The 21,773-nt window shown below is 36.0% G+C and overlaps 3 protein-coding genes across 4 annotated transcripts in view; 2 read left to right on the top strand and 1 right to left on the bottom strand.

Annotated features, from left to right (window-relative positions):
* The first annotated feature begins 1,448 nt into the window (after positions 1–1,448).
* On the top strand, positions 1,449–12,550 carry LOC105046408 (magnesium transporter MRS2-11, chloroplastic). Its single transcript, XM_073259918.1, is given in 14 exon segments — positions 1,449–2,135; positions 3,248–3,320; positions 3,962–4,032; positions 5,083–5,149; positions 5,152–5,171; positions 5,263–5,352; positions 8,005–8,073; positions 8,512–8,592; positions 8,683–8,848; positions 9,453–9,498; positions 10,313–10,393; positions 11,317–11,399; positions 12,080–12,123; positions 12,276–12,550. Coding segments are annotated over 14 exon segments (1,416 nt in total). The 5' UTR covers positions 1,449–1,706; the 3' UTR covers positions 12,372–12,550.
* A 170-nt stretch (positions 12,551–12,720) lies between these two features.
* On the top strand, positions 12,721–18,879 carry LOC105046409 (uncharacterized). The gene is given in 6 exon segments (XM_073259917.1): positions 12,721–13,283; positions 13,568–13,826; positions 13,828–14,109; positions 14,321–14,618; positions 17,810–17,860; positions 18,465–18,879. Coding segments are annotated over 5 exon segments (1,101 nt in total). The 5' UTR covers positions 12,721–13,283; positions 13,568–13,761; the 3' UTR covers positions 18,870–18,879.
* Positions 18,880–19,987: 1,108 nt separating this feature from the next.
* LOC105046410 (uncharacterized) overlaps positions 19,988–21,773 on the bottom strand; it is a 3,120-nt gene continuing 1,334 nt past the window's right edge. Inside the window, exons 3-5 of one of the 2 annotated variants that reach the window (XM_029264955.2) lie at positions 20,897–21,019; positions 20,635–20,816; positions 19,988–20,255 (exon numbers count right to left, since the gene is read on the bottom strand). In XM_029264955.2, the coding sequence (XP_029120788.2) occupies positions 20,157–20,255; positions 20,635–20,816; positions 20,897–21,019 (404 nt within the window). In that variant the 3' untranslated portion in view covers positions 19,988–20,156. The remainder of the gene's footprint in view (positions 20,256–20,634; positions 20,817–20,896; positions 21,020–21,773) is intronic. The other variant, XM_010924987.4, reaches the window with a different exon arrangement.

The raw sequence follows: 21,773 nt of genomic DNA, 5'->3' as shown, positions 1-21,773 counted from the left end.
ACCAGAGGAGAGAGAGTGGGGCGAGGGCGCTGTGAGGGAAGGAGCAGGAGGCTCCTGGACAGCGGTCGCCAGGCTCTTCAGAGGTTCAGGGGGTCTCCAAGAGAGAGAGAGCTTTTGTGAGGGGAACTTCATGTGAGAGAGAATTGGGTGTACAATGGTTGAGGATGAGGTCTCCTCTTGTAAAATTTTCTTTTCATAGTGAAGTTTGCATGCCCCGTGGAGGCGAGCCTTTTTGTGGCTGATCCATGTATTTTGATTGTTTTTCCTTTTGTTTTGATTCTTCTTTCTTCCTGCTGCATCGCGTGGTACTGAAAGTATCTTGGGAGGTGGTGTCCTGGTCAGACATCCACCCAACAAAGTGCAAAAGGATAAAGGTCGAATTCGAACTAGTTAAATTCAAATATGTTGAAAATTGATTAATTTAATTAAAGTAATTTCTCTCAATTTTTTTTATATGAACATAATCATTTTTTTTTCAAATGCTTGGCATGTGCACTTTGGTGCACTCACCCTTGATTCTCTTCTTTAATTTGGTGTTATTCAAATGCAAGAGGATGTTGTTTTATAGATGGAAAGTATAATCTCTTTTCTATTTATAAATATGAAAGGATTAATAGGATTGGATGTTTAGGTATCCTCCCAATACATTCTTTTACATAAGTCATCCATCAAGGATTGCAACGGGTTGTATCCCTTAGAATCACAATTAGATTGAAATGTACATCTCTTCATAAGAATGCATGTCTTCATTTATTAAAGTTTTCCAAGAGTTAGCTTGTGATGCATCTATTTAGGATGCCTTGTGAGAAGGAAGAATGTGTCTAGATCTTTTTTTTTTTGTTTCTTCTTTAAGATACCGTTTAGAAACAATCACTGTAGTAGAAGGAGATGAGAGAAATGAAGATAAAAATATTAAATTTTATTTATTTAGAAAATAAGTTATTTGGAAGTCTAAGAAAAAATTTTATATTATAAATAGATTTATATATAGATAAATATTTAATATAAAATTTCAAAATTTCAAAATTTTAAATTAAATATTTTATAAATAAATTAAAAAATATATCTCTTTATTTATGGAAGTCTTTCAAAGAGTAAAATGTATCCATAGAATTTTAAGAGAGAAGAGAGAAATAAAGATTAAAATATTATTTTTTTATTTAGAAAATAAAATTATTTGAGAAGCTAAGATAAAATTATATATTTAAATAGATTTATGTTTAAATAAATATTTAATATAAAATTTGTAAAATCTTAAAATTTAAAATTAAATATTGTATTAATAAACCAATAGTCCGACCCGCATCCGCACAGCTGGCGGCCCGTCACCAACGGCCAACCCGAGCCTCCAAACAACGAAACAAGTGGATATCGTCGCCCAAGGCTCCATCCACCACAAACTAATTAAACTCCCACCAAACACATACGAACCCAAGAAAGAGGCGAAAATAATCCACCCCACCCCCAATCTCTCCCAACAACCTCCACCCCCGGCCAATCTCTCCCCCACCGGACGAAGCTATCAGGATGAGTGAGTTGCTTTGATCAGCAGCAACAACAGCTGCTATCATAAATGGTGGTAGAGGGAGATGAGAGGAGAAGAAGATTATCATGAGATGAAACGAAGAAGCAGGTGGTTTAGTGCCTCTTCTACCTCCCTCATCATCACATGCTTCGATCGTTGAATCGTTGGCCACCTGTTGGCGATGATGGCTGCTGCTGCTTCTTCCTCCTCTTCTTCTTTCCTCCTCCTCTTCCTTCATTTGCCTCCAATCGTCCACCACCACCGCCCTCCTTTCTTCTCCCTCCCCGCTTTAAACGCTGTTCACTCCTCTCGGTTTTCGTCCTTCCAATGCAACAAAAGATCAAGAAGGAAGACAACAATCCCCGTCCCTATAGCTGTCGTCCCGGGGCGGTCGAGGTCGAGATCGTTGGCGGAGGGGAAGGGGGGTGACGGAGAGGCTATTGTCCAAGAGGAATTTGTTGAACCCGAGCAGACGGGGTTTCACTCCGATGGCCTCGAGAATGGTGCGAGTGATGCAGCCACTCACAGTTCTCCTGCCCGATCTTGGCAGCAGAGGAGCGCAGTCTCTACGGAGACAATTTCTCTTGGCATCAGAGAACCTGTTTATGAGGTGATCTACTCAAAGCTGACAACTTGGACCATTCTTTTTCCTTTTCCTCTATTTCTGGCCGAAATGACTTGTATGCTTCCAAATTTTCATTTTTATATTATGAATTCTGTGTACATGAGTTCATATTTGGGAGGCTACATGAAATTCAATTGATCTAGGACGTGAATACTGGACAGAGTATCCCATAAAGTACCATATGTAATTTTTCATTAGTGCTTTTGTTGTGCTTTTCACTAATGAGCTTAGAATTTCTACTCCTTCAGTCAATGATAACATCTGACGAAATAGAAGAAATGTTTTATACACTAAACTCAAATTCTCAATCACTTGGATGATATATATGTTTTAATTAGACAAAATTATGATTCTTTGTTAAACTGTAGATTATCATGTCTCTGTGTATTTTGACGGAAAAATCTTTTATCCCCACAAGTTACAAGTCATAGAATAAGAAAGCACTAATCCTTTTCTTCATGTTTCTAATATTTTCTGAATATCAAAATCCACAATAAATTATGTTTTAAAGATCTGGTCTGCGGAATCTGGATGTTGTAAAACACTTATAGAGATGATCCAGATTGTTTTTAATGAAAATAACCAATTTTGAACCATTTTCTAATTAAGTTTGGAAATTTTTAGACTCATGCCAGTGGTATCTCTATCTATCGTAGCTTGCCAGTATCTATCATAAACCATAACCATAGTCATCAAACCTAAGGGCTGCCTCTGGTGGTACTGCAAGCTTTTATATCCTCTTGCAACATCTGTCCATTTTAGCTTATGTCTTCTTCTCTTACCCTTTATCAATTATTTGAGCTCTTCTTACTAGACTGCATGAACCTCTAATAGGCCTTAAAAGCATTGCTCATTATACTATATCATATGCTTTCTCCAAGTTGATAATGAATATGTCTAGATTCTTTGTGTTCGCTTAACAGGTGAGATTGTTGTGGCAATTTCGTTTAATCTTTATTCCATCTTACTGGGTCATGACATTGTGTGTAGCTCATAAGTTGGTTGCACGATAGGTGATGCAACTTTTTAGGCTGCTTTTATTCCGAACCTGCATATGTAGAGTTAAGTTTTTATTTAAAGAGACTGGTATGTTTCAGGTGATAGAAGTAAAATCTGATGGAAGAATCTCTACAAAAAAGATTAACAGGCGACAATTGTTGAAGTCAAGTGGTATGTACCAAGTGAATTCCAGGACTTTCCTAAGCAACTTTTTTTGTGTTTTCCTTTTTTTTTTTTTTTTTTTTGGCCGAAGATGACACATGCTTTCTTTATGGTGTAGTTTGTTAACAAGTCATCACTATATAAACAGCAATCCAATTGCATTCCCTTCTAATCTGTGACTTTTTCTACTTTTGGTCGTACTTCACTTCTTCCAGGGGAGCTTAAGAATAATGCTTTTTTATGAAAATTTAAAAAAAAAAAAGTTTTGCCAGTTGTTTGCTGATTCAACTTTATTATCTCAATCTGTAAGCAAGAACTTGCTTGGTATTTTTACTTTATGATTGTCTCATGGGAAGCTATATGTTAATATGGTCTTTTACAAAAATTATAGTTCATCTCAGACGATCTGTTACTGTGACATGTGGACTTTCACTTGTTTGTAGGACTAGGCAATCAGCTGGGACAACTGTAACTAGCTATACTATTTTTATGCTTGACAGTTCTCTAGTCTGTTGCCAATCCAGTGAAAAAATCTACACATCACAATAGCAGATGTGAAGATTTTACTGATCTAAATAACCTTCATCTGAAGTTTGTTGTTTGTGTATGTTTATCATGAAAATTTCTTTTGGCTATGTCTTCAATATTAGGTCTTCGCCCTAGAGATGTTAGAAGTGTTGACCCATCATTATGGTTGACAAATTCAATGCCTTCTTTGCTGGTAAGTGGGAAAAGTTCCTAATTCCCTTAGCCTTTTATACAAATTTGTCATTCTACTTTATTATGTCAAGGTATATAGATTTTATAGTTAATCAATCTCATGCAAACCATGATGTAATGGCAGAAGAATACTTATCATATCCACCATGGGTCTTGTTATTGAGTTAGTTATATGGAATTTGCCATTTTATAACCATAATAATCAATGCATAAAGAGCTAACAGCATTTCATCTTAGACTTGCTTCGACAGTATATAAGTTGCATGTTTTTCCATATGTTGATTCTTAGAAATTGGAAGTATGGTTCGAATATTTCAATTGAGTCTTTTTGTTATAATTTCCCATAGCCTAGAATTATATCTTATTAAATCTATTTTGATTTTCAATTCAAGTTCTGAAGTTAAATAAAATGAGATAGATCCTAACCTTATGGAACTGATAGCTTATGGAAATTTCGAATAGAAAGTCTTGAACTTTTAAGTTTCAACTACCACAAAAAATATCTGGATCTTAAAATAATTTAATGGTTGTATGTGATGCTTTATGGCATTTAACTTGTAGAAGTGAAAGTTTCTTGCGTATGATTTTTTTTTTTTTTTTTGGATATGCTTCATATATCTGCTTCACATGATCTCCCAAAGTACACAGGTAGTCAGATAATTTTGCTTTGCTAGTTATGTAAATGAAATTTTGTACTTCACTTACCTTTGATTTAATTGCAAACTATTTGGTTGTGGACTTCCAGATTCAAAATATTTTCTTTTTTCTAAAGACATTGTCACGAATGCTCACAAATAATTCTGTCCTTTGTCTTTTCCTGCTACAACTCCAAAATGATAACATCTTGCTTAAATGGTTTTTCTGTTGTTGGTGTTGGATGTAGTGTTTTTGTAATTGTATTCATTAGCATTATATCACATAAATAGAACTGACAGTTGTTTGTTGCATGTGATCCTTGTAAAAATAATATAAATTACAATTGAGTTATTTTGATTTATCATTGAATTTCATGTATTATACTTATATATTTGTTATAAACATTGTATGATAGGTACGTGAGCAGGCTATTTTGTTAAACCTTGGCACCTTAAGAGCAATTGCAATGCATGAACGAGTCTTGTATTTGATTATAATCGGTGCGTTTCCAGCTAAGCATGTTTAATGCTTTCTTAGCATATGAACATTGATAAACTTACTCTTGATTAACGACCTATTCTCTTGACTTATGTAGCAAGGAGGTAAAGCCTTTCTGAAGGCATTGTTGCCTCGCTTAAATCCTAAAAACATCAATGGAGGACCTGACATGCCTTTTGAACTTGAGGTATGATATGATTTCTATGTCATCATTTTGTATCCATATGTAAACGGTATTGGTTTGGATTTTATGGAATACCTTTCTGTAATACTTGTTGAAGCAGTTACTAAGTTCTACAAGCTTACTCTAGGTATCAATGTCTCCATTTGGTTTGTCAACTCTAATAATGTTTTTTATACATCTCATAACTTTGCGTTGAGTAAAATGAATCACTGGAAAAAAATTTCAGAAATCCATCTGGGGATACTGATAGAGAGGATCTGTGACAAACTCAACCTTTAGCTTCATAGGCGCAACCCTAACATGTCTATCCATTTTTGCGGTCCTCATTTTTGTGTTTTTGTAGCTTTTATCCTTCTTGTTTCCACTTGTATCATTTTCGCTCATATAAAAATCTCCCATTGTATTAATGAAAACCTGAGAAGCTTTATATTCTATTTTATGTTTTTCCCTCTTTGATGCTCAAACTTACCTTGGGCTACCTCCCCTGTCAAAGTTTGCTTCACGCATCCATCCTCATATTATTTTGTATTTTGTTCTTCCAATCATTTGGCTTACTTTTAAAACACCTTGTTTCTTTTATAGCTGCCAGGATCATCACACGTTGACATATCTTGAGAAGGTTCACTTGAAAGCCTTGTCTGTAGATGCCAAGTGATTTCATCAGTTTAAATCACGTTGGGAATGAATTCATGCCCAGGTGATGCTTGGTTATACCAATTACGTCAGCGTGTTAATTGGATATCTTGAACTAAATTAATATGTAGTGTTCGCCGTACCGGGCTGAACCATCCGATACGTCGCGTACCAAACCGGACCGGCAGCCAGCCGATCCGGTTCGGGGGATTTTTTCTGAAAACCCTCCGAACCACTCGGTTCAGTACGGTTCGTGTCCATACGCCCAAAATCGGACGTATGGACCAATAGGGTTCGGTTCGGCGTGAACCGAACTGTACCGACATTGGCACATGCAAAAAGGGGGGGAGTGGGGTTTGGGCTGTCTTTTAGTGGTAGCCCAGGTGATTTAGTTCTCTGAGAAGCTCGAGAGCTCTCAAGAACTCCCGAGGCTTTCAACGAAACCGTCGAGACATTGAAAAAATAAGAAAAAAAAAAAAATTCCGTCAAATTACAGCACTGATTCGAGGAGACGCTGATTTTTGGTCAGAAGTAAGGTAATGTGTTATTTTTTAATAAATATTTTTTTTTTATGTTTTTGTTGTTAAAAATAGGATAAAACGAGGAAGTATGAAAATAAGAGGAAATCATGCCAAAATTTTGTGATTTTGGTATAATTTAATTATATGTGATAGATCTTTAAAGATCTACATATGATACTAAAATTGTTAATTTTTATTATTTATATATTTTTTAAATTTATATATATTTATTCATAAAAAAATATTAAAAAAATAAATTTAAAAAAATAAAAAATTAGAGTTTTAGAATCATGTTTAGAATGATTCAAGCTATTTAAATCTAACCTCAAATTTTTTTGAAATATTTGAAATTAAAAAATATTTTTATAATTATTTAAATAATAAAAAATATTATAAAATAAAAAATATGTAAAAATAGTGTTATATTTTAGTTAATTCAAAAATATTATTTGAAGCATATAACATATTTATTTTGAATTTATAAGTTTTAAAATTATTATTGAAATTATTTTAATTTATATATAATTTTTTAATGCACATATATATATATATTTTAATTTTAGGATGATATAGTTGTAATATAATGTAAATAAATATATATTTAAATTTTGGATCAAAGTCCCTGTACCGCTACCGAACTCAAAAATTGAACCAAATATGTCAATAATATGCAATATAATGTAATTTTGAGGTTGTATTTATCAATTAATAACTTAAACATCCAAAAAAATAAAAAAAAAAATTGTACCAGTACTGAATTGGTACGCCGAAGCGTACCTGTGTCGGTATGGTATGGTACCGGTACCATATCGTACCGGTCCACCATCAGTACGGGATCCGTATCGTACAGCGATCCTTGTTAATATGTATTAAGAGATCAGAAGTTTTATAGATAGGTCTATGAAACAAAGCTTATGAAGCTGTTTCCTTCTTATTTAAATGTTAACCGATGCCCGGGAGAATTTATTCAGTCACATTTCTTTTTCGAAAAATATCCGCATATTTCATTATATGAAAAATTTTAAAACAGCTTAACATTTTTCCAAGTGTTTCATGAAATATCAAGAGATATATAGTCAGATGAAAATTGACATTATTGTCCATAATGTACAGATCTGTCTCTTGGCTATGTTTGAAGTTGAGCAAACTTTAATCCGAATGAAATGAACCAAATCTGCCAATGTCATAGGCACTAGCTCTATATCAATAATCTGGACCTCTATGCCAAACAGACCAATATATATGACCTGTTCTTGCTACCTCTCTAACTTCAACCTAAGGTTAACCTTGATTTAGGAGGGACTGATTGCTGAATTTCCTTCATCAGGAAAAATTGTTCGTCATACTTCTCAGGATCTTGCATTTATATACAGTATCATACTGGCTGTTTGTAAAATTTGGTGCAGTATCTAACTTTTATGAATCTAAAATATGCATTTATGCTTAAGGACTTAAGAAGAAATGTCTTCATCTACTGAAGTACTTTCATGTACTTTTGCAGGTTGTTGAAGCTGCATTGCTTTCTCGAATACAACGTTTGGAACAAAAGTTAATGGATGTAGAACCTCGTGTGAGTATGGGAACATAGTGAGTATATTTTGTTCTTTATACGAAGAAATAATATTTTTAGGCAGAATGTGGAAACGTATGACTTATGCAAATGTGGTTTATATGTGGTTTTCTACCACATGAATTATGGAATTTGTAATTCTGTGATTGATTGCAATTATTCTTGAGTGAGGATTCTAGCTTATGCACACATAAAACTATCCTGTGTTGCATATGGACTGCACATAATATATGCTTCACAATCTTGGAAACTGGTATACTTTTGCTATGACTATCAGACCAAATTCTGTTGTTTACATTATGTTGGCTATCATTCAAGGTAGCGATCAGCATGCATCTTTTGTTATTCCTTAGTAACAGCTTTGGAGAATTATAGACAGAGATGTGCATTGAATGTTGGTCCCCTGTTTTGATAACCATTTGTGTTACCATGTTTTAGGTGGTTGCATTACTTGAAGTTCTGCCCAATCGGTTGACCGCTGATGTGTTGGAGGAGCTTCGTCTTGCTAAACAGACCTTGGTGTGGCACTGTACTTATGTAGCTTTTCTTACATTTCTGAGTTATTTTTTCATCTAATAGTGTAACATGATCTGTGTTTTTGGTTGGAAGGTTGAATTGGGATCACGAGCAGGGGCTCTCAAACAGATGCTGCTTGATCTGCTAGAGGACCCACATGAAATTCGCCGCATTTGTGTAATGGGACGAAACTGTACAGTGCGGAGAGGGAACAATGATTTGGAATGCTCCCTTCCCTTAGAAAAGAAAATTGCTGAAGGTAACATCGTAGTGTTTGTTATATTTCTCACACACCCTAAATCTTTTAGATACTCCATGACTGTCACTATTCAGTATGAAATACATATCTATTGCTAAATGATTCTAAATCATTAACTGAAATTATTTAAATTTCAACATTATACATTCTTAGTTGACAGATTGTGGCAAGCACTGATATGTTTTTATTGCCATACTTTTTGGAAAAATATTAAGTTGGTTCCACTTTATGGTGCATCTTTGTTTCGAACTGAGGCTTCCTATATAATAACTATCAATGAGCTTAAAAAGAATCAATTGATAATTTTTAAAATGATTTTGCTTGCTAGCATACTTTCTCAGAGATGCCAGAGTTGCAAAAATCAGTTTCTTTACATCAATCTTTTGAGCATGTAAGTTGCATATAAATATATGTCTAAAGAACTGGTCAAGTAATTAGCCATATTTTTGTAGTAGTTTTATGTGCTGCTTGAGACTATCTTCATACATTTTGGTATATGATTGAGACTCTTGCTGAATACAAATTTTACTTAAACATACAATGTTCAATATACTTTAGCTTACTGATGTTCACATGGTTTTGCAATTGAAATGTTTCTCCACAGAAGAAGAGGAAGAGATCGAAATGCTTTTGGAGAATTACCTTCAAAGGTATAATACTGATATCAAGTAAACGGACAATTTTGGACTTTAGTTATTTGTGAACATGAAACCTCTCTCTCTCTCTCTCTCTCTCTCTCTCTCTCTCTCTCTCTCTCTTCCTTCTTGACATGCATATACTTTCCCCAAGTTCATTTTCTTGATACATAGTTTCAATAATATATCAAGTCAATATATTGGTTGCTCATATAACCATTTATCTGTCTTGTGTTTGATGTTAATATAAAGAGTTTATATTATTTCAAACCATCTTTTTAACAGTTGTGCTTTGCACTTTGCAATAGCTGTAGATAGGCAAAACTAGCACTGAAAAGACGGGCCTTACCCTGGTCATCACTATAACAAATTTAAAATAAGAATCCATGTGTCCATGGTTAAACTACTACCATCAATTTGGTCTGCAGCCACAAATAAATCTATATAAGCTGTTGTCCTGGTCATGCCACCTTCAAGGGGCCCAAATGCTCAAGCATTAAGTTTTGTCCTTTTGCATGTGATATGCACTTATTATAAAATGTTATTATTGTATTCAAACCCCTACTTTTTTTTTCCCTCACGAAATGTTACTGATTACCAATCCTAAGCTTAGACAAAAACTATATTAAAGAGTTGACACTTTATGGTGAATCTGGCTTGTGTTGATCTTGCGAATTGCCATCAAGTATAGAATGTCTGGACTTATAAAACCAATCCAAAATAATTAGAAGAGGGATGTTTACATGTTCTGCATCCAGGTGTGGTTATAGATTCAATCATTTAGCAATATCAGTTCATTGTACCTTATTAATTTTTTCAATTTTCTCAGATGTGAATCTTGCCATGGTCATGCAGAAAAGTTACTTGACTCTGCAAAGGAAATGGAAGACTCGATTGCTGTGAATTTAAGGTCTTTATTATTCTTCTCATTAAGTTGTTCATTCATGAAGTTGAATATTTATGTTCTGAGTGCCTTTTTTTTTCCTTTTTTTTTTTTTTTTGCTTAGCATTATTCTTTTTTTTTCCTTGGTGAAATTCAGTTAATCATCTCGTTGTTTTGCTATCCCAATTAGAAGTATTTCTCCATGAGTTGACCAGATTCAAAGCTCAGAAAGACAAGTTTACCTGATTCAAGTATAGAATGCTTAAATGCTATTATTAAATAGTGTTTGATGTCACTTCACCTGAAGTTCCACATAAAATCAATTTAATCAAGCAAAAACAATTGCAATGTAAATGGGTATATGATATACCAACATGACTTTGATTATTCAAGATAGACTAACTACTTATATGTGAACTTTTAGCACAAATAAGGTGTTTGAAATTAAAGTCATGACTTGAACAATCCCAATTAATCCATGCATTATGTACTATGTAGCTTTTGAATTCTTTGTAGACTGAAGTGAAGACTGCAGCCAAAAGTTTGGTTTGATCATTCTCAGTTATCCATTAGTGTCAGTTATGTCAATGGCCTTTGACTTTTTTTTTTAATAATTTAATTCTTTATAAGCCTTTAAAGCCCCTTCAATAATGCAGAATAACTACCAGATGATCATGATACACAGTTATAAAAGTATGCTGCTGTGTAGCATGATTTTTTTTATTGCTTATAATGAACCTAGCTCTTTTTATTTTTCAACTATTATAGATACAAAAGATTTATGCTCAATGAGCATTAGATTTTCAAGACTGCGTGTTTATATTGAGTTGTTTTTTTTTCCCCCTGGAAAGCATGCATGATTGCGATGTCATCTCTTTCTATGAAGCCTTCTTATGGAGGTCATACGATCAATCAGTTTGCTTATAAAATTTTATACTGCTCCTATTCAGCTCCCGCCGGCTTGAGGTTAGTAGAGTCGAGCTGCTTCTTCAGGTTGGGACATTTTGTGTTGCTGTTGGTGCTTTAGTAGCAGGTATAGTTATTCTAACACATTGCTGAGCATGATTTCTATGGGTATGCCCACATGTTTTAGAGTCTTTTTAGGAAGTATTCTCTCACTGTCATAGACTCTGGACATCTCTTCTGCATTTGCAATTGTATTTTGGCAATGAAAACATGATTCAATAACCAGACTATCCAGTGTTGGATTGTATGATCTTTTGAAATACGATACATTGCTCAATCTATTTGACTTGTGTTATACTGCAACTAAAATCTTCATGATGTGCTAAGAGAACGTGAGTTATGCAATAACTATGACTTGCTCATGGTATGCTTTCTCATGATCCTCTACTTGCATGCTTTGTGTTTTAATATGTCATTGCTTGAAACCATATGTAAATGATCCACAGTAAATGTTTGCACTTCCATAAAATAGCTATAATGATTTTCATGCTTACTGAAAATCATTTTCTAGAATTTTTTTTTAATGTTCTTTTTTCCTTTCCAAGAATAACGGTAAGATGCCATGTTTCTTCGTTTTGAACATGGAACCTCTCCCAGTGCTTGCACTGAGTAGAGCGGTGCCATGCAAACAAATTTAAGTCCCATTGGCTAGTTCATTTGGAAGTTAATAAATATTTTCTTTGTTAATTGAAAGAAGACTGAAGAATTATTCCATGTCTTATCGGCCCTGTGCCATGCCTTCTGCAGGAATATTTGGGATGAACCTGAAATCATACCTTGAGGAACATGTGGTATGGTTCTGATTCTTTTTCCTTGTTGTTTCAATCTTTCAATATATTCTGATATGCTTGGCTTGCCAATGCCTTTCACAGATGGCACAAATATCCATTGTTATACTTCCGTTGTCTTTCATCTTGCTGATATTAATTTTTTACTCGAGCAGTTTGCGTTTTGGCTGACAACAGCAGGAATAATAGTTGGTGCAGTCGCTGCATTTTTCATCATGTATTCTTATCTGAGGGCAAGAAGAATATTTTAGCCTTCTGGCTATTTCATATCGAAACCTATTTACATGACCACATAGCGTCTTCTTTGGTTAGCTTGCAAACTTTGTGCAAATGAGAAATATGGTTTTAATGCCAGTAGGTCACTAGCCTGTGAATCACACAGAACATGCGTGTCCAGCAAAATGAAATTTTGTGGGAGGCGTTTGCAACATTTTTGCTCTCATTTTCAGTGCTTATGATTCGTTTTTGCAGTACTTAGTGGAACTTTTTTTGAACTTCTGTTAACCTTTTATTATTGTTCTCTATTCAATAAGTGCTCAATGATAGGTTGTATACAAATTAGAATACCATCCACTTCCGCCCTCAAGCATGAGTGCAACACCATCCGCTTCTGCCGTTGTATCAACTACTGATCGCTTCTGCATAGGCACACGTACTTGCAACTGACGCAGGAAAAAGCGCAAGGGAGATCAATGTGTCAACCTGAAAGCTGTTCATATATCATAATTACTCAAAGTGCATGTAGAGGGCTAGAAGTTTCCGTTTAGGTGCTAGAGATGGTCAGTTATCACTAGAAGCAGAGGTTCCCCGTAAGTGATAACTAGAAAGTTGTGCTTCTATTCCCAATGCTTTGGTATTTTTTAATATAATAATCCTCTGGTTCCCTTTGTGCACTTTAATGTGACGCGATCCAGCAGTATGTGTCAGAATTGCATGAACGTTGACAGCGGTTCGGGAGAGGGAGAGGCTGCCGGTGGTTGTGAGGCTCAATTCTTTAACTACCTCGCAGGTTTAGGACTTCAGCCTTGCCGTACCCGCCCACGCTCTCTCCCTCCCCTTCCCACCGGATGTGGCGGAATTCTTCCAAGTAGGGCCTTCGCTTATCTATAAACCACCTGGAAAGAGATTGGCGATGACTCATGTTTCATTGATTCAATTGAACAGTAAGGCAGCTGCCGGTTTCCCTGCATAAAAGACTAATTAATTCGTGGCTTTATGTTTGGGTGCCATAAATCAATCATCCTTGTGCATGTGATTGTGGGAAAAAATTATTAATCGGTTTGCCAAAAATCTTGATGAGAACTCTCAATCACAGATATGTATATTAATATTTTTTTTTTTATTCAAATTGGCTGTCAGCAGATTCATGACACATCTAGATTTTATTAGTTTCGTTCTCTCGGATGATTAGTGAACTATTATTTTTTTTTTTTTAACTATCTTTCAGAAATCGAATATTTTCTCATAAGAAGAAGGAGAGATACCATATTGCTTATCCACAATTTATTTGTTGCCTTGGATTAATTAGTATGAATCACAATTCAGAGCTACCCAATACTCGGCAGTGCATGCCGACTTTAGTGACGCTCGGACGAACGCACTGATCCATACGAAAATAAGGCGATCGACTGCCGACTTCAAATGGGGATCCGCGATAGTTGGTGCGCTTGCTCCATTAGTCTGTCCGGAGTCCCGGTTCGAACCCTTGAGGGAGATGATGGCGATGATGGGCTCTCAGCCTATTCTCTTCTCTGGCCGCTCCGCCGACCAACGAACAGCCGTAATCGGCGGTGCTGGCGGCGGAGGAGGAGCACGAGGAGGAAGAGACGGTGGTGCCGGAGTGCTGCCCCTGCCCCTGCCCCTGCGATGGCCGAAGAAGATAACGAGCGGTTCCAATCCCTTGGTGAAGCACTGCGTGAAGATCCGCCTCAGCTCCTCCTATCGCCACTCCTACGGCTCGGTCCTCGTTGTCGGCCTCACCCCCATCTTGTGCGTATGCCACCATGCCCTATTTATCCTCTCCTCATAGTTTTCCTTGCGGATTTCCCAATCTTTTCTCTGGCTTTTAATTGTGGAATTGCAACATTTTACCGGGGAGTTCACTGAAGTTTCTAGTTTCTGATTGATATATAATTGTGTAATAGTGCTTGTGCCCCAGAATTTTCTTCCAAAGAGAATTAGTGTTTATATAAACATGCAGGGAGATATGCGGCTTTCAAAAATTGAAGGATGATGAATCCTCTGTACTGGATTGTTTGCTTTTGCTAGATGGTGCAGAGATTCCGCAAGAAATCTGTGACCCCTCTACTTCGGTCGTGCATGTCAGCCCAATCGTGATGAAAAAATTGTCTGGCATGCAATCTATTGATTCTGTCGAAGCAATTGCCCTCATGAAGATCCCTGAAAGATTTCGTGAACTGAATGGAGATCCAGAAGAAATGATTTACCAAAATTGGTTTCCTTCGCCTAACCGGATATTAGTCCTTGATGGGATCCAGGTACTAATCCAATTTGATGTTTGCCTCGATGGTTTATGTTTGTGCCATTATACATTTCTCATTGAAAAGTGGCTTAGTTTGCATCATGATGCAGTTGCCTGTGATAGATGAGAATCTACTATTGAAACATTAGATCAAGAGTTTAGGATAAAAAGATAACAAATGATGTCAAGTATCAGAGTAATGGTTCATAAATTCTTTGAGCATTCATAATTTCATATAATGAAAGCACCAAAGTAATGAATAAAAGAGCTTTTCAAGTATCATTCACAATGCTCATTAGTGTAATTATATCAAGGCTTCCACAGGTCCTCATATACCCAAAGAAATCAAGTGTACTATGCATGAAACATTAGAATTAATTTATGAATGCATTAGATATGAGATATTAGATACGAAATACTAGACCAATCCACAGCTGCATGGATCCAATCAGTTAGCAGCTAGCAAATTAATGGGAAAGTAATCATAGAAGTCTCAGCTCTAGCTAGCTAGCCACCTGTCTTCTGCTTCCTTGCATCATTATGCAAGGCTTTAATATTATCTAATTTCACTTCATCAACCTGTTTCTCGGTTCTCTCTGTGCAGCTTGTTTATAGCACATAAGCACCTTCCTCTGGTTAGCATTGCCTTCTATTTCAACATTATTCATGTTTCCATATGAGTCCAGCTTTGTGAATAATCAAACTCCTCATATAATAAAAACATGCTTATCATGAAAAACATTTAAGAGGAAAAGGAAGTGTAATGTGTGAAATGTTGTAGTCTTAAAGGTCAACATCTTGGTCATTCTTAGTCGCCCACCAGTATCAAAATGGAAGGCTGAAGAAATCTAAAATATACCACCATTGATACTTGTTTTGTTTGTTAGTTTGTTTGTCTTTTAAAAGCACGGGCTTAAATCACTCTAGGAAAGATCCCTGGTTTAACGGAGAAGGAAAACAGAGCACCCCTTTTTCATGTTTCAACATTATTCATGTTTCAGCATGAGTCCAGCTTTGTGAATAATCAAACTCCTGAATAATCAAACTCCTCGTATAATAAAAACATGCTCATCATGAAAAACATTTAAGAGGAAAAGGAAGTGTAATGTGTGAAATGTTGTAGTCTTGAAGGTCGATATCTTGGTCATTCTTAGTCACCCACCAATATCAAAATGGAAGGCTGGAGAAATCTAAAAGATACCACCATTGATACTTGCTTTGTTTGTTAGTTTGTTTGTCCTTTAAAAGCAAGGGCTTAAATCACTCGAGGAAAGAGCCCTGGGTTAAAGGAGAAGGAAAACAGCGCACCCCTTTTTCTAACTTTCTAGAAGAGCAAGGTGGGGGGAGAACTGTCTTTTCATTTCTTAGAGAGAATGAAATGAGTGAAAGAGAAGGCCTAGACAAGAGGGTCTTGGCAGAGTCACAAAGACCACCATAAGAAAGGTCTAAAAAGGACAGCTTCTGGTCAGTCCATCCAACTGCCACCCCTCCCCCTCTCCCCCCAAACCCCCAAGGAAAAAAGGAAAGGAAAAGAGAAAGGAGAATAGAAACATGGTGAAAACTTGGAACTCAGGAATGTTGCAACTGAAGTTTTTTTTTTTTTTTTTTTTTTTGATTGGGAGCCTGAACCATTTTCATAAATACTGAATCTGGGGACTTACTCTCACCTTCAACCTAAGCGATGAAAACCAAACAAGAGTCATATAATCATGCCTTAAGCCAAGCCTGACAAGGCATGAAGAGTTTTTTCCTTTGAGGGACCTTTCTGTTATTCAACGAGGGATTGGCAAAAGGCATGGGGAGGTAGGGTTTTATGCCCTAGCTTACCAATCAAGAGTAGAGATTGTTGAATCAAACCCATTCAGTACTTAAACTTTTTGTATTGCACTTTTAAAACCTCCTTTTGAGGCAATTGTATCATGATACAAATTAAATAATTCTCTTCTCATTTGTGCTCTTTGATAAATGAAACTCCATATAATCAAAATCTTAATAGATACCTTTGCAAAACTATTGTTGAAAGAACTGGTGCTTTGGGGGAACCGATAATGGAGTAATATGTTTCGCTTAAGCTTATCCTTGAAAGAAAATTTTTTAGTTATTGACCTTTCTGATGTTATTAGTTGTTATTAATTGTTTCAAAGGCAAGCTAGCATTCAGAGATAATGGCCTGTCAACCTAATTAATGATGTGCTGATGCTTTTTTACAAGTTTAAAAAAAAAAAAAATCTTTAAACAGATATCTGGTGAACTTATCTGTGCTTTTTGTGTGTGTGTGTGTGTCTTTTTTTGGGCTTTGCAAGTCTGAAAAGAGCAATATGTTCGGTTAATTATTTTATCTTTTAATATCATCAAAAGATTTGATAGTGAATTTGACCGGTTATTATGGAATTATTATCCCCAATATATATTGGTCATAAGATTTATTATCTTACTGAAATAGGCTCTAAATTTATTGCAAGCTCCATCAGCCACTTAGGGTGAACCCTCTCTCTCTCACACGCACACATGCATGCATGCACGGTTTTTTTGTCTCTTGCCTCCTTTTTCCTGTTTTCATTTGATCGTGTGTCTGCTAAGACATGTAAACTTTTTTTGTGAGTTTATTTACAATTGTAAATGTATATAGCATGGTCTTGAACTTTTCTTTTCATGGTTCAAGGGAAATTGAACTCCAACATCAATATAATGTCACATACCTTTATATGTTCATGTAATATATTGTTGACTACAACTAGCTGCAAAAAAGAAAGCCTGTGTTTTATGGGATTTATTTTTTAGTATGGTTTTTATTTTCCTTTGCATTCAGTTAATTTAATGATGGTCATAGTCATGATTGGTACCAGGTACTGGTAAGGTACAGTATGCCTCTGTACTGATACATGATGAAGTTGTTCTGTTGGAACAGCACCCATACCATGTACTGGTATGGTATTATGTGCTGGTTCCCTGCTGGTACAGAATGGTAAGTACAAAGCGATACAGTCTGGTAATAAAGCGTTGGTACTTAACAGTAGATAAGTTTCATTTTATATGCTTCATGCAACATCCACAAGTTTTAATTTGGTATCTTCCATTCTTCCTTTGGTTGAAAGAGAAATCAAGCATTTATTTTTTGATTATAGTCAACCCTGTGGTGCCTGTAATTGAGAATATCAATTTATATCAATCTATCTCATGCTAATTCACTGAAATTTTCTATTTCAGGACCCTGGTAATCTTGGCACACTGATAAGATCAGCTGTGGCTTTCAAATGGGTATGATTTCAGCTCGAACTGCTTTCTTGTAATGATGAATGTTGTGAAATTCTTTGGTTTACCGCAACAATCCCCCACCCAAAAAAAACAAAAAAAAGAAAACAAAGGGGTCCTGGGCTCCCAAAAAAAAAAAGGGGGTGGGGGAGGGGGGGGTGGTGTTAAAAGTCCTTTGGTTTACCAACCTTTCTTGCATGTTTCCAATTTATTGGGAAATTCCTTTGGCATGGAGACTAATTGCAGTCTAAACCAAATATTTTGACAGAAACTTCTTTGAAAATTTAGATGCTTCGAACCTCCTTTTGACTTCTCAGTGACTTCATAAACTGGCCATTATGAAAGAATGCTGTCATGTATTATTTGGAGTGTCTCTACTTGTCCCAAAAGACAAAGGACCAAATTAAGAATCTTATCATGAATTGCAGTGTCTTTTCCAAGAAAGTCACTGCAGTTTATTGAAATCATCCAGAGTAGGTCTACTGATTTAGTCTGTTATTCTTCAATATCATGTCTTGTCGACATATTTCTATTGTGGATCTTTGAATTGATCATGTACTGTGAGACGATTTATTCCTTGCAACAACTGATTTACCCCACCCATCAACAGGATGGCGTCTTTCTGCTTCCTGGGTGCTGTGATCCTTTCAATGAGAAAGCCCTACGAGCAGCCCGAGGAGCTTCTTTTCAGCTCCCTGTTGTTTCTGGCAATTGGTCTCATCTTAAGGTTTTGAAAACCAAATTTAAAATGAAGATGTTAGCTGGCCATCCTGCGAATGTTAGTGATGGATCATTTCAAACTTCCTCACTATCTCGAGAATTTGCTGATGCATTGGCAGATTTGCCTCTTTGCTTGGTGTTAGGCAGTGAGGGGCATGGCCTTTCTGAGCAAACTGTTCAAGCCAGTGAGCTAGTAAGCATTCCCATGGAAGGCACCTTTGAGTCTCTTAATGTTTCAGTTGCAGGAGGGATTTTTTTGTTCATGCTACAGCCTGAAAACCTAAAATTGCTATAATATTTGACAACCATCTGGCTTCTTTTGCTTTATAAAGTTCAAAGCATTCTAAGATTACGTATTAAATGTAAAAGTTCTGCATTGTAAAAACGAGCCCTGAAAAAAAAAACATGCTGAGCTCTGGGGAATCACAAATTATTTGGGTGGTTAAACTTATACATCCTGATTTCCCACAACTTAATGTGGCAAAAAACCAAATCCAGTTATAGGTTCCTGTGAGCTTTGGTTCGATTAGCGGTCGGAAAAAGGCCCACAATAATAATAATAATAATAATAAAAGTGACCAAAAATTAAAATCAATTCGTGATGTCTAACTTTTCGAAAAGGTCATAATTCATCTATGAAATAAATTATAAAATTGAAAAAAGTAAATAGTTCATCTGTTTCATTACATTGCGTTGTTTTAGTTTGAAAATGAGGTTATGACTTTAATATGATGGATGGATCGGCCATATAAGAAATATAATTTAATGCATGTGATAGATCAACTTTGAATTGGAGTGTAGCCTTTGATGTATCGCATGATTGTAATTAATTCAATATAAATTTAAATAGAAAAAAGAAAATATGTGAATTAGTCGATCATGGAAACATGATCGGCTATGATGTGTTCCAAATTACTGAAGAAGCATAACGATGCTTGCCGTTAATAAATAAATAGATAAAAATCCTAGCCCCAAATAAAACCGCCGCGAGAGTTGCTTTAAGAGTCGGTCGAGGACACAGGCGCACATACATTTCTCCTTCAACCAGAACATGATAAGAATGGAAAGAATCGTTTTGCGAAACCCGAACGGGGAAAACCGTAACCAAGAATATCCTTTGCAATGCAAGAACATCTTCAGCCATTTTCGGAAAGGCGTCACGTCCATCACCACACCTTGCTGTTCCCGATTCCCCTCCCGAGAACGGTACGCATATCATTTCCCAGTTCCCACATTGGGAGCTAACTCTGGACGGGAACTTTCTGGTGATTGCACCATTGCTCTTTCTCAAAATATTAACACAACCGAAAAGTCTCTAGAAGACACTAAACAGGCAACCATAGCAGATAGAGCTTTTAAGTCCGAGCTTCAGAAAACATTAAAATCAAACACAATAGGATGACACCAAGCAAAGAATATGAAGGTACCACATCCCCCATCAAATAAAAATTTATTATGACATAATCCTTTAGTCCCTTGAAGCATTAATTAAAGTTGTTCCAGAGTGCCCCAATGAAACATAAATTGTTATTTTTCAATCTTTGAAAAGAGATCAGAAGTCCCAAATAACTCTCAACTTAAATTAGGCACCCAGTGTAGCACCAGAACTTCTACGGCATTCGTTCAGCATGTCCAAATAAAACTGGCACTTGCTAATGTCGCTACCAAAGTTGTTGATGCACTGCACCCACAGAAAGTCAAAAGTTAAAAAAAGCCTTAGAAGAGAAATCCTGAAGCAAAATATGCCACCCAAATGTAGGATGTCATCCTTCCACAACACCAAACAAGGTAAGAAATAATACATATTAACACTAGACAGAGCACAAGCTCTCATAGGAACTCTTTAACAGAGAGGATTCTATTCAGAACTAGTCCAATATAAGAATCAATATACTACCCTAATTCATAAGCATAGGTCCAATGTGAGAAATGAATAAACATCAACTCCGAAATGAATAAACATCCAACTCCGATTCAATTAGCACAAGGAAAATATATTTCCTTCCAATGGTCTATTTAGAAAGAAGTGGTAAGGGGGAAAAGACAACTGAAGAACTTACATCTTGGAAGGCCTTTGAATGAATGTTGCATGCATCAGTTCCAACAGCATTGCTCGTTGGGGCGGCGGCGGCAGCAGCAGCAGGGGCTTCAGCGGCCACAGTTTCATGTTGAATGGTACGGGGACCCAAAACAGCATCAACAGCCCTGTGAGCAACCCCGCTGCCCATACCGAAAGCCATGCCTGTAAAAGGGACAGAGATTACAGGTGCATCGAAAATATTCAAACTGCAAGTTGAAACGTGATGACAAGCTAAACCTTACCTTGAGCAATAGTGGATCCAATTCCCCCAAGGACAGATCCACCTCCTCCCTGAACAGGAGCGGGAGGTGGAGCCTGATGTGCTGTAGCAACAAAATTAATAAATTGGTGACTATCATCAGAAGCTAAGGCATGTCCCAAGATAAAGGAAAATAACAAAGATTAGTTTGGATTAATAACATAATTCAAAAATGTCGAGCAATGACCAAAGCTCAAAGGATAAATGACCAGAAATGAAAAAAGAGTTCATTATCTGGCAACTACAACTTGCTCAGAATGTTAATAAAATATCCAAAAGTTTGAAATAATGCAGACATGGAATAAAAAATAGTTCATTATCTGGCAACTACAATTTTCTCAGAATATTAATAAAATATCCAAAAGTTTGAAATAATGCAGACATGGTCCATCCTCTGATTCCCTCAATACAAAATGTTCCATTTTGCACTTAAATTTCTGCGAGCCTTTTTGCCAGGCCCTTTATGAGTGCAGAAATAATGAATAGACTCAGGTTAATTTGAAACTTAAGGCAAAATGGCAATGACCTTGATCCCCATAAAAACCGAGATTAAAACAATAAGATAGATATGTTAATTTAAAAAAAAAATGACAAAAAACAAAGTTGTATGAATCCCCATCCAAATCAACCCTGTTATAACCTGGTTATGCCAGAAGTTGACTGGTTATATAAGCAAATGCAAGCTGATATTGCAGATCATAAAGTAACATCACACACCATAATTGAAAGATTCAAGAATAGTATACATTAGTTGATTTACCTAATCCAACTTAACCAATAAAAAAAAAAAAAATCAAATGATGAATAGTATGCTGGAGAAAAATGTAAAATCTGTAGTTTAAGATGATACCAAGCTTTAC

Source organism: Elaeis guineensis, chromosome 6 (assembly GCF_000442705.2).
Source record: "Elaeis guineensis isolate ETL-2024a chromosome 6, EG11, whole genome shotgun sequence".
Taxonomy (NCBI): Eukaryota; Viridiplantae; Streptophyta; class Magnoliopsida; order Arecales; family Arecaceae; genus Elaeis; species Elaeis guineensis.
Note: the sequence above shows the minus strand (reverse complement) of the source record. Positions and strands in the feature narration are given on the sequence as shown.